At 30.4% G+C, this 22999-nt stretch overlaps 1 protein-coding gene across 1 annotated transcript; it reads left to right on the forward strand.

Moving 5' to 3' along the window:
• The first annotated feature begins 17260 nt into the window (after window positions 1-17260).
• LOC120071876 (non-specific phospholipase C2) lies at window positions 17261-22713 on the forward strand. The gene is made up of 4 exons (XM_039024284.1): window positions 17261-17815; window positions 17925-18532; window positions 21826-22005; window positions 22104-22713. Exons 1-4 carry the CDS (start codon window positions 17313-17315, stop codon window positions 22412-22414), a joined length of 1602 nt encoding a protein of 533 aa, XP_038880212.1. The 5' UTR covers window positions 17261-17312; the 3' UTR covers window positions 22415-22713.
• Window positions 22714-22999: the final 286 nt, after the last annotated feature.

Below are 22999 nucleotides of genomic sequence, written 5' to 3' on the forward strand. Positions count from 1 at the left end.
ATAACTGTTTTGCTATTAGAATGTCCCCTACATACTCAACCTTCAAACGAGCTTTAGTTGGTAGTATAACTGATATTTTGAGTGCTGTGTAGTTCTTTAAACATGATTTATCATGGCATATATGAGAAGAGGCTCTAGAATCAATGATCCAACAAGAATCGATGAGTGAGTAGAAGACATGTACCTGCTATGTGGTAGTATCTGTTTAGGGATCTCATCAATTTGTTGAGTATTCAAGTGTATTTGAGATGAGTTGTGAGTTGGTCATTATTCAGGCTGGCAAAGAAGGCAGACTGATTGCTCTTAGGAGCTTCTAATGGCTTTTCATTACTAGTTTGCATAGAGTTCTGCGGCCTTTATTGATGGACTGAATTGTTATTTGCTAGTCGCCCTGGTGGATAACCATGTAGTTATACATTTGTCAGAAATATGACCTCTATATCCACAATTAGTGCAAACTGCGCAAGTATCTTTCTTTAGATTTCTCAGATGTAAACTTTTCTCAGCATTAGCCATTAGAGTTATACTTTCAATTGTAGGTATGAATCCATGATCTTGCCTTTCTTGGATGAATAGAGAGAATACCTTGTTTATTTTGGCAGAGGGTCGATCATAGAATTTGTGCTCTGATTTGTGCATATGACTCGTTTAAGCCCATAAGGAATGTCATTACAAATTCTGCATTCAAGAATTCCATCATTTCTTTGACCCTTGACAAGTACATTCATCCATTGGTCTGTATTCAACAAGTTCTGCCATATCGTAGTGATTTTTGCGTAATTACTTCCACTGAAAGGTTTTCTTGAGCAGTAGTTACAAGATCATTTCTCAACTGGTAATTTATGTGGCCCATTGGACTGACGATACCTTTCTTTTAATTATCCCATATCTTTTGACGCTTCCCTGTAACTAAGCAAGCAACAATTTCTTTTGAGACTGAGTTGATAATCCATGAGGTTATCACATATTTATTAAATCTCCAGTTATTGAATCTTTGATGGTTTTTCAATCGTATTCATTAATAAAACATTTGTTCTTCCCTGATAATGCAAGTTTCATTGCTCTGCTCCATGAAGAGTAGTTGCTTGATCCTGCAAGTGGTGTAGATACCAGATTGGTGGTTGGGATGATTGAATGATGAAGGATGAAGGGATTCATTTGGGCGTCGAGTTCCGAAGAGTTTCTGGACATTGAACTATCTGATGTCGTCATGATAGGACTGCACGAGGGTAATGACGTTCAGGTGGGTTTTTTAATTTTCTCTCTTGCAGAAATGCTCTGATACCATAAAAAATGGAGAGAAAAGATATGTGGAAATACTTTCTTATTGCTTTCACTTATTGTATTTACATACTTCAAGTTCCTTTTATAGAAGAACTTATTAATTTGCTTGACTAGTTTGCTTGACTAACTAACAGCTGGAAAATACAAACAAACTCAAACAGAATCAAACTCAAACAGAATCTTAACTGTTGTAACAAATAAATTGTTATAACAGAATGTAACAAATAAATTGTTGTAACTAATAAACAAAATGTAACTGTTTTACTGTTGATAAGAAGTATGTAAATTATCCTTAAGCCACGTTGACCCAGAGAAAATGTAATAAATTAATGGTAATCTGAAAAGTGGGTCCCATTTAATTATGTTTGGTGTTGTTTACTTATGTGGACATTTAGGGCTTACCGTTACCATTACCGTTCTTGTTACCATTACAACATGAGAATTATAGTTTGTTAAATTTACCATCATATTTATCGTTTGATCCTAAATGATAGTGGTAACGATAATAGTAAATGTGATAGATTCGTAATTTTAAGTAAACATGATCATATGCGATTTAATTATGTTTGTGATGGTAGTATTACGGTTGATCTATCAATGGAACCCAATTACGATTACACCAATTCTTATTATATATTGGTAAACATGACTTTATTTAAAATAAATTAAAGTGTGAGGCCAAAATATTTCATATAAAATGTACCAAAAATTACATTTTTCAACAGTAATATTATACCTAAAATGGATATAGTAAGCTTTATTATTATTATTATTTTCTTTTTCAAAATATTAAATAAAAAACAATAAACCAAACCAAGTTCTTTTGTTTTCCTATTTTGTTTTATGTTTTTCTTTTTCTTATTGAATTCAACAAGTCGGTTAAAGAGGAGAGATTCAAAATTCTCTCTCTTGGGTCGAGCACATATGTGTTGATATTATTATACATGTGTACTGAATATCATTTGAAAATATGATCAAAGTTGCAACTAACCAAGTCTCACATATGTTTAAAAATGTCTCCAAAAGAGAAAAACTTGGTTTCCATCTACTTTCAAACAAGTTTTTCAAAGGTTTAAACAAAAAAAGTATAAACAAAATTATGGAGGATTTGTGCTTGCCATACAAGTTTTTCAAAGGTTTAAACAAAAAAAGTATAAACAAAATTATGGAGGATTTGTGCTTGCCATACTTAAACCTACTAAATTTGTGTTTAGAAAATATGGACAAATCATAATGAACATTTAATATATTGGAAGCAAAATAGGAAGGGGAATACATACTTTGTTACAACATATTACTATATATGGAGGTAAATATTATGCATATTTGTGAGGTGACCTTGACATTTGAGCTACTGAGGGGACCTTATGAACCTGTAGCTTGAAGTTCCAGTGGTACATGAATAATTAATTAAACTTTTTAATTAAATTATTCATCATCTGTTAACTGACAGGTACTCCACTAACGACCGACATCTGCACTTTTCGCACAACAAATATATTTCTTTTTCCATTGGATATAACCAATCAATAGTATGATGACTCTTCAAAAATTGCTCGCAAGTACAGTTGGGCCAAAATTACCATTTTGTCTCTGTAATTACGTCTAACTCCTTAAGTACCACTGATCCCTCTAATGAATAATAAATCATAGTTCAACTATGACCAAACCCCTCTCGGACCAGCATAAGGTGTTGCGCCACATTGTTCAAGCCTTTGTAAGGGAACAATTTATCTACTTGCCCCGACATTGGGGAAGGAGTGAATTCTTTCTTGTGTAGCTGTGTTCCCAGCTCCCAAATCAGACGAATCCTCAAAATGGTAGGCTTATTGAGTCGGTGATCTGACCACTCTCACCCATACAAATCAAAAGACTGCCGTCACAGGTAGGAGTTCACAACTCACTCAAGATTCAGGTCATGTTACCTATGGTCATCCTGGTGAAATGTAAGTCTCTATTATGAACGGTATTATATAATGAGACTAAACATTTTGTGGTTCGGTCTTATACAAACTCCTTTGCATAAAATATCCCTACTTACATGTCTCTACATGAATGATCAGGATTAGATCATTTGTAGCACTTTACAACAATTGTAACATCTACAAATCGGACCATACTCGTAGTGTCACTAGAATAAGGTATCTAGCCTTATCCATCTACTACAGACCATTTAGGTTATCACTTAAATATGATCCACTCGTATGTCCCTACATACATGTTTAAGCTATAAGATAACCTTGGATGTTGGTTTATTGGTTTGTGGTTAATGCAACTAATTTTGAAATAAAACATCACATATTTTATTACATAAATAAAAAATTTGTACATTAAAATTACAAACTATAGGACCCTAAGGGATTTAGGGCACCAACCCCAAAAATGTGATGTTGTGTGAGACGAGGTTCGACAAAAAGGAGGCTTCAGTTGGTTTTTATGGAACTATTGCAACACTCTTTATAACGTTGTTTAGTGTTTAAGACTGGCTATTTCCAAGCGATGACCTAGGTAACTTGACCTTAATCTTGAGCTAACTATGAACTCCTGTTTATTCGGGATTATTCTTAGATTTTCATGGGTGAGGATTGACTTAACAACACCGACTTAATAAGCCTCCTATTTCAGGGGTAAGACCGGGTAGATAGTTGGAGACATAGGGTGCAAGATGGAATCCACTCCTACCCGATTTTAGAAATAGTAAAGAGGTTATTCCCTTAATTGTTGACTCCGGATCTTCAATAAGGAGTCCCATCCTCTCATTAGCCTGAGAGGGACTCGGTTTAGTGATTGGATCACAAACCAATTGTTCATTGGAGGATCAGTAGGACTTAAGGTACAAGATGTAATCTCGGGGGTAAAACAATTTTTTGATCCAACCATTATTACGAACAACCTGTGAATGGTTGACTTACTAATTATGGTTATATCTTGGACACAATTATATCTACAATGAAGGGAGTGCAGCTACTGACCCTTAGTGGAGTGACCCAGTAGTTAATGAATGTTGGTTAATTTAGGTTAAAGAATTTAACCGGTTAATCTTGGATCATTGGAGCCCATGATCCGTAGGTTCATTAGATCCCCTACTAGCTCACAAACGAATTAAACCTTAGAATAATATGATGATTAAATTTGAAATGTTCAAATTCGAATTAAGGGAATTAATTATTACATACGATATAATTACACGTATTAATTATCGAATTAAATGAAATTGGAGAGTTGAAAAATATTTAAAATTTATTTAAATATTAATTACATGAATAGAGATTCATGATTGAGGATTGGTGTTTTATTAATTTAATTGATATTAAATTAATATAATTAATTAAATTATTTTATTAATTATTTAAAATTATTTTGATTTGAAAATTAATTATTGAATTAATTTTGTACAAAATTAATGAAATATTATATTAATTATTGAATTAATATTGAATTTAAAGTTAATCTTGAAAATTAGTTTCAAAATTAAAAAGAAAATTAAATTTTAATTGTTGAAATTCAAATTTTAAATATGGAAAAAACCCATTAGTGGGTTTATCCAACTTTTAACACAATTCCCACTCAAATTCCACCCATTTTATGAAGTAGGTGGTATTATCTTGTAATTCAATCTGATTGCATGAGAAAATGGAACAAAGTCTTTTGTGCTGAGATTTGGGGGCTTACAAAAAGGAATTTTTCTGGATGGTTGAAGAAGCGTTTTTCAAACCTAGAAGAAGAACTAGTCCTTCTCCTAATAATTCTCTACAATTTATAACTCAATTTGGGTTCCACCACCCGATCTAAGGTCCTAGAGAATAGTAGGGAAGATTAAGTGGCGGTTTACAAGCATTTGGAGCGAAGATTGAAGCTGAATTCGTGGATTAAAGAAGGTCTTCAAAGGTTTTCAAAACTCTAGTTTCTCTTATGAACATGCTTTCTTAAATACTAAAATTGATGAATTAGAGTGCTTAATGATCCTGTTTTCTTCCGCTAATTGCATGCTAATTCCAACACTATAAATCCTAGTATTTATCAGCAGCCTCAAACACAAAAATTCTAGATCCCTAAAGTGTGTTTATGTTGCAAAATAGAGTATGAGGGATTAACATTGGAGGCCGTTCAAGTTCCATAGGTGAAGATCGAGCATACTTGGCAGATTCAAGAGACGACAAAGGCTTCGTAAGAGTTCCTTTGTTTCCCTTTCTCTCTTTACTGTTATGCTTGCACAATTTTATGAAAGTATGTTTTCGAGAGCTATGAGTGATTAAACTCTTTAGTTTTTGGGTGTTGATGAAGTTGATTATGAATTTAGGTTAAGTTTTAATGCTTTCATGGATGAATGTTGAACTTTATGCTTTTCAATGATATTGTGTTTAATTCTTATTGATTGACCTTCAATGAATGTTAGGTTGAATGTTTAAATTGACGGATTGAATGTTAACCGGGATTATATCACTGAATCATTATTATTTCTCATGAAAATAGTTAGATTAATAGTGAAGGTTGATTATGACATTGTTTAATGCCTTGTTTCTTAATTTTATCTCAAGAAATTAGTTAGCATTTAAGTTGCATGAGTATAGGTCATTTTTGATAAAAAGTAATATTCATTTAACTTTATAGACTTAAGCATATTGTTTATACATAATTTCACGAATTTGCAAAAATAGACTCAACACCCTATAACACTTTTAACTCTTGGATTTTCAAAACCCTTTTCTTGCTTTCTTTACTATTTTAAACATTTACAAAAAAAAAAAAAAACTTGATTTCCAATCCTTAGCTAAATTTGACACGATTCCAGAATAGATAAGCAAAAATTGTTAATTTGATCCCTAAGGACGATACTTGTCCTCTTATGCCGTTTTAATTACTATAACTTGACCACGTGCGCTTGCGTGCTTGCATAATCAACTTTAATCTTCGGTCTGAAAAAAGCTCTGATCATTCATTTTGTAAAACTAACATGTGAAGAAGTCTACACATATATGAAAATTAATGCATAGAGGATTTTTAAAGATATTTGTTGATATGTGTCATATGTACACACTTTTTACCTTTAAATTGTGGTTAATTAATGTGAAAATTGGTATAAAATGCGTCATTAGGCTATTTAAAGGTAAAAAGTCATAAGTTAGTCAAAATACGTCCTTACATGTTTATGAGTAATTTTAAGTAATTTGGAGATGTTTTTGAAGCAAATTAGGCTATTTTAAGTTGATTTAAGAAATGTCCTAATGATTTAGGAAAATCCTTAAAAAAGGTTACACTGATGTGTCCATATCGCAATCACATTGTGCCTTAGACTCAGAAAATAAGATTTTTATAGTAATTCATGCTTTGTTGATTTTTCGCTCTCAAGCTTTGAGTCTATTTAAAACATTCGAATCATAAAAAAGTACAATTCGTGATTTGGAAGAAAATCCACAAAAGTGGTCTAGACCTTTCCATTTTACCGTTATTCCATCATTTTTCTATATTATAACTCATGACATTTGTTTTAATGAAGAGTTATTATTCCTCTTTACTTATGAGTTAGCTTTTTTAGGGGATTCGGTCTCGTGGATACTCTAAGGATAATATGGCTTAGTTCATGCAAATGCATCACATCGCTCTCACTTTCTATTTCTTTTTGTTGAAACTTATATTATCTTGTTAATGTGAACTAATCACCTGAGTTAGCATGCTATTTGAGTTTTGATGCTAAGAAGATTGAGATATAAATAGATCTCACAAAAGAATATGAAACTATTAGACATAGCACATTATATGACCTTAGCTTAGACATAAGGCACGCCATAGAATCAGGAGATTGCATGAAACTATAGAAATATACGTTTAATTACTTAGGCTTCTAAGGGTACTTGAAAACAAGGTTGAATAGAAGTTATTATTCTCGATTCATGGAAAATAGGTCGATATGATTGCAATGCGGCCACATAGTTTAATTATGGCAATTTATCCATGGATTGAAACTTGACTTGAGTTTCTTGTTTCCTATTATCGTTTATCTTTAATATTCATAATCAACCCCCAAAATCACTTGTATATAAGTTACTCCTTGATTTGTATTGAAACATTATGTTTTACAAAGAATTGAATTGTCTTATAGTCTCGGGGGAAACGATACTTAGAATACTTTCATATTTCTACTTGTTGATAGTGTATACTTGCACTTGGTCCTAAATATTTTTGATTATTTTTTGTTTATTATACACAGTTTGGTCATCAATTGTACTAAAAGGTCTAAATTGATTTTCGTATTGAAAATTTATGAGTTTAATTGATACAAATTATAAGTTTCACAAGGTATTTGTTAGACGAAATTTGGAGGAAGGTGTAAATTGGTAAACTTACAAAAGTTATTGACTTAAATTGTTACAATTATTAGTTCCGTGTTTTATTTAATGCAAACCCCAAAGTTTAGGGTAAAAACTGATTATATTACTGAATATATTATAATATATATATATATATATATATATATATATATATATATATATATATATATATATATATATATATATTAATCTTCTTAATTTTGTGTTGAATGTATCTTTGAATTTAATAAATGTCTAATAAATCTTTGAACTTTTAAATTTGTGTCTAATAGGGTCCTTGACATATTCAATTAATTTATTAATTAACTAATTAGATTTAAAGTTGATTTTTATGTGTAACAGGACTCTGACCATTATTTTTACCCTAAACCCTATGGCATTTTACTTCAAAAATATCCCTAAACATTAAGAAGTATAACAAAATACTTTAAACTTAAGAAAAGTTAAAAAATATCCTTATTGTTGGTATATAACACAAATTGTCAATACTTCTTTGCAAAAATAACTCCATTTTTTTTAAAAAAAAAAAAAAAATTAAAAATGCTCCTACCATTGCTATAGTGATAAATTAGTTTGAAGTTTTTATGAGTTCGAATAGAACCAATTTTAAAACAAATTATATAAATATCCTCATTTTTTTTCACATAGATACTGTGGTTTTTCTCCTAATTGTCCAATTCTTAAACTAATTTTTTTAGCAACCAAAATAAAAACTAGAACTTTAAGTTAAAACATAAAATCTCACAAAATCTCATAAAATTCAAAATTCAAAATTCAAAATTTCTCCTTAAACATACCAAAACAATAAATAGCCAAATACAAAAAATAATAATAAAATAAAATAATGAATTTGGCTATTACACACACTCAACTACTAACATTCAGTTTCACGAAAACATTTAAGTTCTAAGGTCTTTTAGTGCTTCCATTATTCATTTTCTTCTTGTTATAGTTTATATACTTGAACGGAAGCGAATGATTTTATTTATTTGTTTGGTTATTTGTGATAAAAAAAAAAGTGAAACGGTTAATAGAAATGGAAGTAGAAGAGTACCAAAGAAAGAAAGGGAAGAAAAAAAAGAGGAAAAATAGAGAAGGAAGAGGGTATTAATGATTTCTTTCTTTATCCTAATAGTAAGGACATTCTTGATGGAGTAACTAACATGCAGCGGAGAAAATCAGAATCAATAAGCACTCTAATTACACTTAATTTGAGTTTAAAACATGCTATAGAAAAACTATTTCACAAAAGGGTTTGCTGAACACAATACCTTTGATGAAACTTCTTTAAAACCTGCTGAGCTCCACGAAAATATACTTCAATCTTCAAGTAGACCACCACAAAGATCTTCTAAACTATTCTCTTGCAAGGATTGTGTTGGAAGCACTAAATTGAGCTGGTTTTGATAAGACTGAAGAGGGTTACTTGAGGGTTTCAAATTCTACAGATTTTTTTTAAAAATTCTAGATGCCTGGCCCATCATTCATCCATTCCAACACTCCAATTTATAAAGCTTTCAACATGCAATTTCAAAACTTGCATGAAGACCATCTTCTTCTTCATGAATTGAGTGGAATTGGATTAATAAGGTTCTTGCACCTTTAGTGGAGATTTCCAACTTTTGAAAATTTTCCTTTTGTTTTTCAAATTGTATTTTTAAAATTGATTTCTAAAATCAATTTAATAAATAAACTAATTTATTTGTTTATTACTTTTATAAATATTAATTCAATTAATTAATTTTAGATAAAATTAATTAATTTTATTAATTTAATATCTAATATTAAATTAATAAAACATCAATTTCACTACCAATGAATTTAATTTCATATAATTAATATTTAAATCATAATTTAAAAATTAATCGACTCTCCAATTTTGTTTAATTTTGATGAAATTAAACATTTCAATTGTATCGAATACAATTAATAGAAACCCTAATTGAATTTGAACATTTCAAATTCTAAACCATAATTTCAAATCTCATCAAGATTACTCAATTTACTAATCCAAATTATGAGCGAGTAGAGGGACCATATAGACCTATAAATCATGAGCTCCAACGATTTGCAATTAATTGGTTAAACTCTTTAAACCGAATTAATCACTAGTCATTAACTACCAAGACATTCCACTATAGCTCGATAGTTGCACTCTCCTCACTGTAGATATATTTCTGTCAATTTTAACCATAATCGGTAAGTCAATCCTTCACAGGCAGTTCATATTTATAGATGGGTCAAAGATTACCGGTTTACCCCTGTAAATACATTTTGCTCCTTAAGCTCCCATTGATCCTCCATTGAACAATTGATTTATAGTCCAACTTATAAACTATAACTCTCTCTTTCATGAGTGAGCGAGGCCCCGTTGTTTAAGACTAGGCATCAACGCTTAAGAGAACAACCTATCTGCTAACCCTAAGTCGGGTAGGAGTGAATTTCCATATTGCAAAGCTATGTCCCCAACTATTTATCTAGTCTTATCCCCAAAATGGGAGGCTTATTGAGCAGTGGCTGTTGGACTACTCTCACCTATGCATATCATAGGATAATCCCAAATAAACAAGAGTTCATAGTTAGCTCAAGATTAAGATCGAGTTACCCTAGGTCATTGAGTTTTAAATAGTCAATTTTAACAGTAAACAGTTGTTATAAAGAAAAGTAACTATTTTGAGATCCGATCTTATGCAAACTCATTACACAGGATGCCCCACTCACATGTCTCCACATGAATGAATTTTGGATCATTATTTGTATTAGTATACAAAATGGGCCGCATTCGATATGTCACCAGGATGAGGTACCCAATCTCATCCATATACTTATAGACCATTTTTGGCTACATACTAAAACTTGATCATCTTTTATGTCGCCACATAAAATTAAAGTATTCATGTTATAACCATGGATTTATTTATTGGATTTTCATAATAGAATGCAATATCAATAATAATTTATTGAATAAAATACTTAACAACATTTTTATTGATAAATAAAATATGCTAACAACATTTACGAACTACGAGTTTAGGACATTCCCAACAATCTTGTAACTTTTTTTTTAAAATATTTTTAGTTTAAATGTATTTTTTAAACTTTTGAAAGTTGGATATGTTTGACACGAAACACTACGTGTTTCATCCAAAACTAACGACAGAGATATTTTTAAATTATTTTTTTGAAATTTAAACATATTTTTGAAACTTTTGAAAGTTAAAAAATGTTTTCTACACAAAATATAAAGTTTAGAGGCATTTTCTATATTTTAGCCTTTAAAATTCAAGTATATTGACCGATGTATAGACCAGTACTATTCATTTTGAAAAGTGGTAAAAGTGTTATTGGCTTATTAAAAAATACTTTATTTTTGAATAATAAAAAATGTTTTGAAGAACTCTAAATACACATGAAAAATGCTCAAAAACGCTTTTAAAATGAAACATTTAAGTCCCGTTTGGTAACGATTTGATTTTTTGGTTTTTAATTTTCAAAAATTAAGCATATTAACACTCCTACCACCTCTACATTTCTTGTTTTGTTATCTACTTTTCACTCATATTTTTAAGAACCAAGCTAAAATTGGAAAAATTAAAAAAAAGTAGTTTTTATTTTTAGAATTTAGCTAAGAATTAAACTCTTGCATTTGATAAAGATGCAAATCATGATAAAAAAAAATTGATAGAAAATATGCTTAATTTTCAAGAACATAAAACAAAAAACTAAGGCCTTGTTTGGTAACCATTTTGTTTTTTGATTTTGGGTTTTTGATATGTGGTTACAAGGTAGTTATAATGTTACTGATAATTGTAAAGACAAGAGTAACCACAATAAGTAAGAGAAAAAGACAAACACATAAAATTTTTAACCTAGTTTGGTGTGACCACACCTATATTTGGGAGGCTTTACGTCTGAATGAAAAGAAATTCACTAAAATGAAAAGTGTTTACAAAGTACAAATCAACTATATTTCAATACAATCAGTTTTATACATAATTGAATGGTAGTGAGCAGGTCAGGCTCCCCCTAACTCGATTCTGCCATAGATGATTCTATAGATCCAGGCTCCCCTCAATTTGATGTTACTAGCATTGACTTTATTTCCCTTTTCACCAATTGGTTGCGCCACAGAAAGAATCAGTGGCTTGGACAGACCAAGCTTTATAGTTCAAAACTTCCTCTGTATCTTCCTTGATCACCATCACAAATTCATAGGACAGACCAAGCTTTATGGTTCAAAGCTTTATGCCCGCAACGATATAGAACCAAAGAGGAAAAAAAATCTCACATGAACAACAAAAATGTACACAAGCAAATAATTAAAAAAAATATATATATATACTGCAACCAGAAAGGCAAGAGAACCAAGGCAGAAATCCGCACCTAAAGACAGATAAAATATTCAACAACAGAGAAAAGAAAGTATTATCTGTCAACCAAAACATCACACTAAAGAAAGTAGTTTTTAAAAATTTGTTTTTGTTTTTGGAATTTGGCTAAGAATTTAACCATTGTACTTAAGAAAGATGCAGATCATTGTAAGAAATGAAAAGATAACAGGCTTAATTTTCAAAAACCAAAAAATAAAAAACAAAATGGTAATCAAAATGAAGATTTAGTTTCCTTTTAAAAATATTTATTTTTTTTTTTGAAAAAAGGTGTTAACTTAAAATTACTTTATTCTTAAGAGATATCACAATCTCACCTTTTGCTAGTGAGTTAAGGTTAGTATTAAACCTTAACTATTTTTCAGAATAAACTTAAATAGGTAGCAAAATTAATATCTTTTAAGAATTAAATAGAAAATTAATTAATTAATCATATCACCAAAGTGAATATTAATTAGTATACGAATGTGTTAGGCGACTAAAAGGCCCTCCTTACTTCCTATTGTATTTAAAAAATTAATAAATTACTGACATTTGACCAACAAAATAGTCAAAATGATATTATCCATCAAAAAATCTCTAAACTAAAACATAAAAGTACATTATTTACTAATTTAATCATAATGTTAAGGGGAAAAAAGAGTTTACACTTGGCAATAAAATGTCTAAACTCAATTAAAATATATCACATACAGGAATGTTAATTGCTATCTACGAATTTAACAGAAATTAATTTTGTAATATATGAGTATGATTTTCATGCGAGTCAATATAGAACTATTCTAGGCTAATCATAGGTATAATTGACAACATTATTTCATTTCATTTTCTATCCATAGTTTGGGAATATATAGAAACCAACTCAATCATGTCATAATTATAATGTGAACTCAATTATTATATGTTTGATTTTTTAAATAATAATAAAGACCATTGATGACAAAATCTGAACAAAAAGACTTACGACCTTCACGTACCTTTAATAGTAAATTTTTTATTTAAGGGAAGAAAGATGACTTGGAAGGCAAAGAAGAAGAAACATTGGTATGGTGCCTGCTATAGAACCTTTGATGCTTAATCCAATAATAAGTAAAGCTAAAAGTAGGAAGAAGAACTTACTTAATTTGGATGATGCCTATCATCTCCTATTTATATAGAGGAGTGGACTTAGGGATCCTAATCCAAAAGGGATTTAGGAATGTTGAAATGGGCCGACATAGGAGCTGAACCCTTGGCTCACAAGAAGTGGACCAAGATGGAAGGAAATGGACTTGGAGCAAGGTGGAAGAAAATGGACTTGCCTCGACCTCAGCCTTCGAGGTTGAGGTAGGTAGGTGGGCCTTTTGGCCCAATTTTCTCCTTTCCTTTGATCTCTTCCTCTCCCGGCTCCCTAGCCTGATTCTCACGCCTCCTTTTCTTCACGTGTTCACTATCATTCCTATTTTACCTCTAACATCTTGCTTTCTTGAACTCAATCATTCTTGGTCCAAAATGACCTATAAAAATGTCCTTTTGAGTTGACCATGGGAGCTAAGATTGTGGCCAGTAGGAAGTGAGGCCTAGAGATGTCCACGGGGCGGGGCATGGGTGGGGATGCCATTCCCCATCCCCGTCTCCATTCCTCATTTCATTCCCCATCTCTGTGAAATTCTCCACGGGGATCGGGACAGGGATTACCCGCAGGCAATTTTTCCCCTTTACTTTTTTTTTTTTTTTTGGTAAAAATTCAATTAATTTAAATCATTAATGTGAGCAAATTTTAATTAAATAATTAACTTTATCACTAAATTGTTTATTATGGTTAGTTTTAGATGATAATTTGAATTTAAAGATAAATTACTCAAATTTTGGCCTAAAAAGATAATTAATTTTTTAGTAGAAAGAAATAAATATAAATCAAATTATTCACATATTTAATCTAAATTTAAACATATTCATTATCTTTCCCAATAAATAATCAAATTTGAAATTTAAATGTAATATTTATATAATAATAATAATAACATAACATTAAATAACTATACTAAATAAATATGTAAAAGCTAATCAGGGCAGGGGGAACGAGGCGAGGTCGAGGCCGAGGGCGGGGACGGGGAATGTCCCCGTTTAGCTCACGGAGATTTTTTCCCCACTCTTTCCCCCATTTCCTGCCTAATCGGGGAATCCCCGCCCTGTTCGGGGGTCCGTCCCCATGAAAAAATTGGACATCTCTAGTGAGGCCCCACGAAGGGAAGAGAGTAGCTTTGGCCTTAGTAATGCCAAGGGGACCACTAGCCTAATTTTCTATCTTCTTGGTCTCTTTCTCCTTTGGTTTGTTTCTTGTACTCATTTGGCCGTCATGTGACTATTGTTCTTCCGATCTTACCCCTAACATTCCGATCTCTTGAATTCGATGACTCTTGATCCAAAATGACTCTAACAAAGACGATACAATATAATTAGAAAAGGTAAAAGTCGAAAGTAAACGTAAGTTTTCTTTTATCCCTCCATTGTCTTATATATATTTTGTTGTTTTGTGAAAATAGATTTCCATATTACTAAATGAGTATCTATGTTGTATGATTGAGTTTTAATTTTAATTTTAATTTTAATTTTTATATGTATTTATTTGTAATTCCAACCTGACATTGATTGGAAGTTGAATTATTTTTTGTAGTATTATTATTATTGCTTGTACAAAAAGGTATTTCCCTATTTGAAATTAGCTTTTATGGAGAAAACATATCTGATAATTTCTACAGATATTAGAAAAATATTTAATTTCTTTTTCATTATTAATTTCTTGAATTTGGCTGCTAATTTCAAATATCATAACTCCTTTTATCTCTTAAAGAAACTTAAATGTTTGGTTCTCATTTTTTTCAAAAAATATATATGGATGGAAACATTTACATCACCAATAAAGTTGTATATTGAAGTGTTAGGAGAATGGGTTCAACATCTATTGGATTTCTTAATTGGTTATTACCTTGAAAAAAAAATTGTCTAAAAGATAATTTTAATTTCAAATCTAATAAATTTATAAACTTTAAAAGAGTAAGACCTTTAAACTTTAAATTTTATCTAATAAATTTTCAAATATTAAGTCGCCCTTTGAAAAAAAATCTTAATTTATCTATTGATAATTTTTAAAATTTTCGTACTTATTAAATATAAAAATAAAAATTTAGATCTTATCATGTACAAAATTCAATCTTATGTAATAATTATTTGTTTATAAAATATTGAATATGTGAGAGACCTATCCAACACTTTTTAAAGTTCGTAGACTTATTAAACATAAAATTAAACTTGTAATTTCTTATTGGTTTAATGACATGTGGAATGGGGTGCTTCAAACCTTAGTCTCTTGATCGAGAATATATACTTTAAATAGTTGAATATACTCATCAACGATAATAACTCGTAATTCTCATTTGAATTGTTCTTTTTATATTTTATTGATAATTATACGAAGCATCAATGTATTATTTGACTTTTTAATATATATTTTAGTATAACAAATGTGAGATGTGAATATTTAAGGTCCTGTTTGAAAACTATTTAGGAGTCATTTGGGGCAAGAATTATCTTAAGACTATAATAACTATCTCTTGCTATAGTTAATGCTATTTCAAAACCTCATATGTTATAATATTTACTATTTGTTACAGTTTTTACTATTTTACATTTATCCTTTTTTTATTTGTTGCTATAGTATTTACTTTTTCTTTCTCAAACTAAATAATTTACACCTCAAGCATATATTATTATAACCCAAACTAGAAAAATCTATACCCTAAACACAAATTATTATAACCAAACTATAATAATCTAGGACTATAATAACCAATTCCTGGCTCCAAACGTCCCTTTAGTTTTTTGTTTTTGGTTTTTTTTTTTTTTTTTTGAAAATTAAGCCTATTTCGTTTACATTTTTTTTTATAAGGATTTGCATATTTTTTTTAAGTCCAATGGTTTAATTCTTAGCCAAATTCCAACTACAAAAACAACTTTTTAAAAGTTACTTTTCAAAATTTGGCTTGATTTTTAAACTATTGATGAAAAATAGATAATAAAAAAAGAAATTTGAAGGTAAAACTAGTATCTACAAATTTAATTTTAAAAAATAGAAATAAAAAACAAAATTATTATGAAACGACGTTAAATGTCCAACAATCTAAAAAAGAATGCATCATAATTATAAAAAATATCAACATGTACACATTGATATTTTATTGATATTCCCCACCACAAGTAAAAAAGAAAGGAGTAACACATTTATCTCAGAAAAAAAAAATACTTTTAATCCCTAAAATTTGAGTCTAATCTCTATTTAAATGTTAACACTTTTAATATGTAGATTTTGAATTTAATTTCAATTTATAATATTAAAATGTTATATTTTTAATCTTTAAACTTTAAATTTTATTTCGATTTGGTCTTAAGTTTGAATAGTTATAATTTTAATGTTGATTTTTCATTAGATACTTTCTTACAATTTTAGTATTAATATCTATCATTTAATTTAAAATTATTATGAAGTTAAATTTTAAAAAAAAACTAATTTAATAATGATAAAAAAATGACACTTAATTAATAATTATTATTTAAATTAAAATAATATACATTAAAATTTAAAATTGAAAGTAAGTATTTAATAAAAAAAAAATTGAGTTTAAAAAGTGTAAATCTAAAAATGTGAAGTCCAAAATTGAAACGAATTTCAAACTTAAAGGATGAAAATTGTAATAATATGAAATATAGAAACTAAATTGAAATCAATGTGTAACATTGAAAGTTAGGGACCAAATTGAGATTAAATCTAAAATTTAGAGAAAATTATTAAAAAAATGTTAAAAAATACTTTTGGTCCCTGAACTTTCATGAAGTAACAATTTAGTCTATGAACTTTGGTTTATAAGGATTTAGTATTTACACTTTTAATTTTGTAACAATTTAGTCCATAAATTTAGTATGTAACAATTTAGTCCTCATACTTTCGGCATTGTAACAACTTAGTCCCTATTGTAAAAAAATTATCAAAATTAGATGTCAATTTTTAACCTAACGTCTAATGTAATTTTTACGGTAGAGATTTGTTAAAAATTTTAAAATTTAAACCTAAAGTTCAGATTAAATTATTATAAAATTGAAAGTGTAAAGATTTATTAAGGTTTATTTCACCATCTTAGCCATTTGCGCAGCGAAAAACAGAATCAAAGTGACACTTTGAAATTGGCCCACACAACCATCTGCCTTCTTTATAATACAAACACACAAACTTACAATCTTCATTTCCCTCTCTCTCTCTCTCTCTCTCTCTCTGCAAATGGGAAGAAGAACTGTTCCCACTCCTTCAATGGCTGCCAATTCCATTACCTTCTTCTTCTTGTTCCTCCTCCTCCTATTCCCCTTCTTCACTCCCTTCCTCCATGCCTCTCCAATCAACACCATTGTCGTTCTTGTCATGGAGAATCGCTCCTTCGACCACATGCTTGGCTGGATGAAGCAACTCAATCCCGAAATCAATGGTGTCAATGGCTCTGAATCCAATCTCCTCTCCACCACCGATCCAAATTCCAAGCGCTTCTTCTTCCAGGATCAGTCTCACTATGTCGACCCCGACCCTGGCCACTCCTTTCAAGCCATTCGAGAACAGATTTTCGGCTCTGATAACACCTCCGCCAATCCTCCCCCTATGAACGGTTTCGCTCAACAGGCTTTCTCCATGGATAATACCTCCGCCATGTCTCGCGATGTCATGAATGGATTTCTCCCCGATAAGGTCGCTGTCTACAAAACTCTCGTCTCCGAGTTTGCGGTTTTCGACAGGTGATTTTTCTTGTAATTTCTTGTAGATCTGGAATTGTCTGTCCGGAGTTTGAAGGATTTTGAAATTATCATTGATTGTAGAATCGGGATGTGCGAATTGTTTTTACAGGTGGTTTGCGTCGGTACCGTCCTCAACGCAGCCGAATCGGCTTTATGTTCATTCAGCGACCTCCGCTGGAGCTACGAGTAATATTCCGGCACTTCTCGCTAAAGGCTATCCACAGCGAACGATCTTTGAGAATCTCGACGATGCTGGTATGTCGTTTGGAATCTACTACCAGAACATTCCGGCGACGCTGTTCTATCGGAATCTACGGAAACTGAAATACGTGAACAAATTTCACGAGTTCGATCTGAACTTCAAGCGGGATGCAAAGCAGGGGAAATTGCCGAACTACGTGGTGGTGGAGCAACGGTACATAGACCTGCCGTTGGAGCCGGCGAACGACGATCATCCATCGCATGATGTGTACCAAGGACAGATGTTCGTTAAGGAGGTTTACGAGACGCTTAGATCGTCGCCGCAATGGAATGAAACTCTGTTCATTATCACCTACGATGAGCATGGCGGGTTCTTCGACCACGTTCCGACGCCGGTCACCGGTGTCCCTAGCCCCGACGGAATCGTCGGACCGGAGCCGTTTCTGTTCGGTTTTGATCGGCTCGGAGTTCGAGTTCCGACTATCATGATCTCGCCGTGGATAGAGAAGGGCACGGGTATGTATCTTTTTATCTGCTTCCACCGCTTTATTTATTCCCTTTGTCATTTTTTGTTTATAATTTATAATTTCTGTTTTTTAATATTTTTGGAATTTAAATTATATTTTTGGTCAATTTTCCTATTTAATTATCATAGCTTTCATAGATTTCTGTGTAAAAAAAAACCAAAAGCTTAGGGTTAAAATTCAGTTGTTAGTACAATTTCAGGAACCAAATTTAAATATGAATTTAATGTTGAAAGTCGAGATTAAGAGTATATGTTTTATTTATTATTTACTGTTTTTTTATTTTTTGGTTGAAGGTAATAGTTGTGGAGGTGAGGATTCAAGGGAAATTATTTAGTTCATTTCGACGATATAAATTTAAAATTTGAAGTCACAATTTAAATTGAGTTTCTAAGTATTTATAAACATTTTTTTTATAAATAATTAATTAAAAAGAAAAATTTAGGTGCATTTCAAATATAATGATAAAATACTGTCACGTGTTTTTAAAAATTTATTTTTAACTATTTTTTTATGTCCTAAAAAAATAGGAACATATGAGTGACTTAATCATTGCTCTTATTTAAATACAAACACACCTGATTATCTTTAAATTTGATCTTTTTGGTCTATCTTTTAGAAAATATAGTATGGAAAATTTTGGAAACATAATCGCAAGATGTTTCTTGGTTAAAATTTATTATTAATATTTAATCAATTTTGATAAAGATTAACCGTCCAAGATTAAGTTGATTTTGGATTGAATTGATTGGGAAGTTAAAAGGTAAATAATTTTTTTAAAAATGTTAAACTCATAACTATAGTTTTGTCTCTTTTTTATATGTCTCCACGTGTCAAACAAAATATTTTAAATATATAATAAGAAAAAAGTATTCAAGGAAATATATATTAAAACCAAAAATGTATATAAACATACAACCCAAATTCACAGAATATTCCAGATATATACAACAAAAAATAAAGGAAATTATATATTAAACCAAATATAGCTACCCAAATATACAGAATATTCTAGACATATAATAAACAAAACGAAGGAAATTATATACAAATGTAATTCAAGCCAAATTTAATGTGATTATCCTGAAAAGTAATGAAAACTTGTAAGGTCTAAATACATCGGTGATTTTACCTAAAGTAGGAAGGAAAATGCAGCACAGCTCAGATTTGGCTTTTTGTGAGAATATGGGCACAATGGATAGATAATTAAAACGGGGTTGAGATGTTGACTTTCAAAATCAAATGACAGTTTCTAGTTTTCCCACTGCTTTTCTGAAACCAATACCAACTTGCAATGAAAAAAGGCTGCAAAATATATATTAGGGGTTCAAAAAATTAGATGATCCGAAAAAATCGATCAATCATATTCAATTCGTGTGGTTTGGGTTGGATTGTGTTCAAATAAATGAAATTTTTATGGGTTGAATTGGTTTATAGGTTCACCTAATATAATCAAACTAATCCAAATTTATTATTAACCTTAAAATATATATTTTTATTACTTATAACACAATTGTTTATACATATATTGATTTAAATTTTATTTCATTTCAATATTTTTTGAATAATTTATTCTTCAACAATTCTCAAAATTAGTTTCTTTGCATTTTACAAAGAAAATTTTCATTATATAAATTGAAATTGAGTTGTTAATCTTAATTCAATATGTGAATAATTAAATTAAATTTTTACATATTTACGTTTTATTTCTTTTTAGAACAAAATTTTAAATAAATGACTCGATTAACCCGAATCAACCCAACTCAAATATTTCATTGTTGGGTTGGGTTTTTTTTTTTTTTTTTTTTTTTTTTTTTTTTTTTTTTTAATAAGGGTTATTTGGGTTGAAAAAATTTACAACCCTCGGATTGGGTCTAAAACGTTTTTCAATCCAACCCAACCCAATCCATGAACATCCTTAATATATATATATACACAGAGAGATTTGGTTGCTTATTGGCTGCATCTATCTTCTATTCATAATTCATATAATATCTAATAAAAAATTGTCATGTGATAATTTTTCTTAAAAATTGAGTTATTTTTAATATGTTGGAAAAAAGGATGCATGAGATTAGGTGCAATTTGTATATATATATGAAATAGAAGGACAATGATTAAGAGTATAGATTACACCTAATCCGATGTATTCCATTTTCTTTACATAGTAAAAAGGAATAAAAAATCCAATATTTCTTTTGAAAAAAAGACGAAGATTTTTATTGGTGTACAGCCCTATGCTGCAAAGATTTATTTATTTGTTGCGCTTAAAGGAGACCTATAGAAGGGTCATTTGTTTTCTAACTTCATTTTTTGTTGTCTTTCCTGCCCAAAACAGTTATCTGGTCTCACTTCCCAACTAGATGTTTTGGAATGAATTAATGAAGGTTTGGTTTGACCTGTTTTCTTTAATGTTGGGGGGTTAAGAGCAGAATGGAAATCCATCAAAATTACCAAATAGAATTTCAAAAGAGTGTTGGTTATTTTTCTAAATCCCTAAACTTTATTTAAATTACTAATCTGATCTTATTGTTTGAACTTAGCTTTAATTTTGTTTTCAGGATTTTAAAAGTTTCAAGTAGGTATTTATGGTTTGGACTTAATTTGTTCTTTATGGATCAAACCTTACTAGTCATATTAGTCAATATAAGTCCTTATTATATTGAATTATGCATTGTGTTGCCCATTTACAATATGGGTGAATACTAAAATCGATCCAAGCGAAATAATTGACAAAATTTAATCAACTGAAAATTTAGTTTTTACTGTGTGAAATTACAAGAAACCCAAAATTTTAGGTTCGGATCGGTTTTGGATTTTAGATGGTAAGGAGCTAACGATTTATATTTGATGGACTATGTCAATTGGCCATTTAGTTTTTATTGAATAAAGAATATGAGAAAATGAGTGAATCTTTCAAAAGGGTAAAAACAATTTACAGATGACTTGTGAGGGTTATATAGGAACTGAATGAAAGCTAAACCCAAACCAGGGAAACAAACTTCAAATTGAATATTTAACCTTATTTTTGTCATTAATTTTTTTTAATCACCACTTTATAACAAGAACTGAAATCTATTTTGAAATTTGATATTAGACTACTCAAGGGTCAAAATGTCGATGTCGATATCGATAACGAGATTTCAGTTTTACAGATGTATCAATAAATATCTCGATAAAATATCGATATTGATAGATATTCAACATCAAAGTAGTATGGAAAAAGGTTTAAAGACTTATAGTTTCAATTGAGAAGTTAACGACATGTTTGTGATGGTGATGCAGTTGTTCATGGCCCAAAAGGATCACCCTTTCAAACATCAGAGTATGAACACTCCTCCATTCCTGCCACTGTCAAGAAGCTCTTCAATCTTTCATCTCCCTTCCTCACCAAGAGGGACGAGTGGGCCGGATCCTTCGAATTCATCGTGCAAACCCGCACCGAACCTAGAACCGACTGTCCCGGTGAGTCCAAAACACATCAACCATATATTACTCTAAACCAAACCCAAAGAAAAACTATCAATTTGAACTTACATTTATGTTTACCATTTTTGATATAGAACAACTCCCAACGCCGGTGAAGATCCGAGACACCCCGGCGAACGAAAATGCGAAGCTGACCGAGTTTCAGCAGGAGCTGATGCAATTGGCTGCAGTTATGAAAGGAGATAATATCTTCACTAGTTACCCTGAAGCCATTGGAAAGGATATGAATGTGAAAGAAGGTAGGCAGTATATGAGAGAGGCTGTAAGGAGATTCTTTGAGGCAGGGCGTTTAGCTAAGAGAATGGGAGTTAGTGAAGACCAAATTGTTCAAATGAGACCATCTCTTGCTACAAGATCCTCACTTAAACCTAAACAGTTGCCTTAATAGACATGAAAAAGGGATAAGAAAACTAGGGAAGAGATTGAAAAAAGGCGAACATCGACGATGTCGAAAGCACATTTGTGTAACTCTTTACAAAGTGTTTGGCTCACAGAAATAGGTTGGTTTAGATAAGAGTTGTACTTGAGAAGGTGAGTTTATGTTTGGTATGTGAATTCACTTGTCTTATGGTATAGGTTTTTTCGCTTAGTCTAAGAGTATATCACACATATATGAAAGAAGATTGCACAAATTTATCAACCACATACTATATATCTATTAATTGATTGCCCATTTTGGTTGTTGAGGATTGTATTTACTTACTCTATGAATTTTTTAAAGTAAAATTTTCCAAACACAAGCATAACTCAATTGGAAAAGTTTGTAGGAAAAAAAAAAAAACTTTTTTGGTCCTAAATTTTGAAGAATAGATGTATTTAGTATTTGATATAAGTTTTAATTTTATGATTATACAATAAGATTCTAACATTGTATCAATAAAAGCTAAGAACTTTAAACTAGATGATTTTTACAATAACATAAGTTAGAGTAACATAGCTTGATTGATTGACCTTCCTTTAAAACTTGATT

Source organism: Benincasa hispida, chromosome 2 (genome assembly GCF_009727055.1).
Source record: "Benincasa hispida cultivar B227 chromosome 2, ASM972705v1, whole genome shotgun sequence".
In the NCBI taxonomy this organism is placed as follows: Eukaryota; Viridiplantae; Streptophyta; class Magnoliopsida; order Cucurbitales; family Cucurbitaceae; genus Benincasa; species Benincasa hispida.

Excerpts from the sequence above, each read along its gene's own strand:
- LOC120071876 (XM_039024284.1), top strand. The coding sequence starts at position 17,313 with ATGGGAAGAAGAACTGTTCCCACTCCTTCAATGGCTGCCAATTCCATT. Across the intron at positions 18,533-21,825 it reads GTGGATAGAGAAGGGCACGG|TTGTTCATGGCCCAAAAGGA; the intron begins GTATGTATCTTT and ends ATGGTGATGCAG. Across the intron at positions 22,006-22,103 it reads ACCTAGAACCGACTGTCCCG|AACAACTCCCAACGCCGGTG; the intron begins GTGAGTCCAAAA and ends TTTTTGATATAG.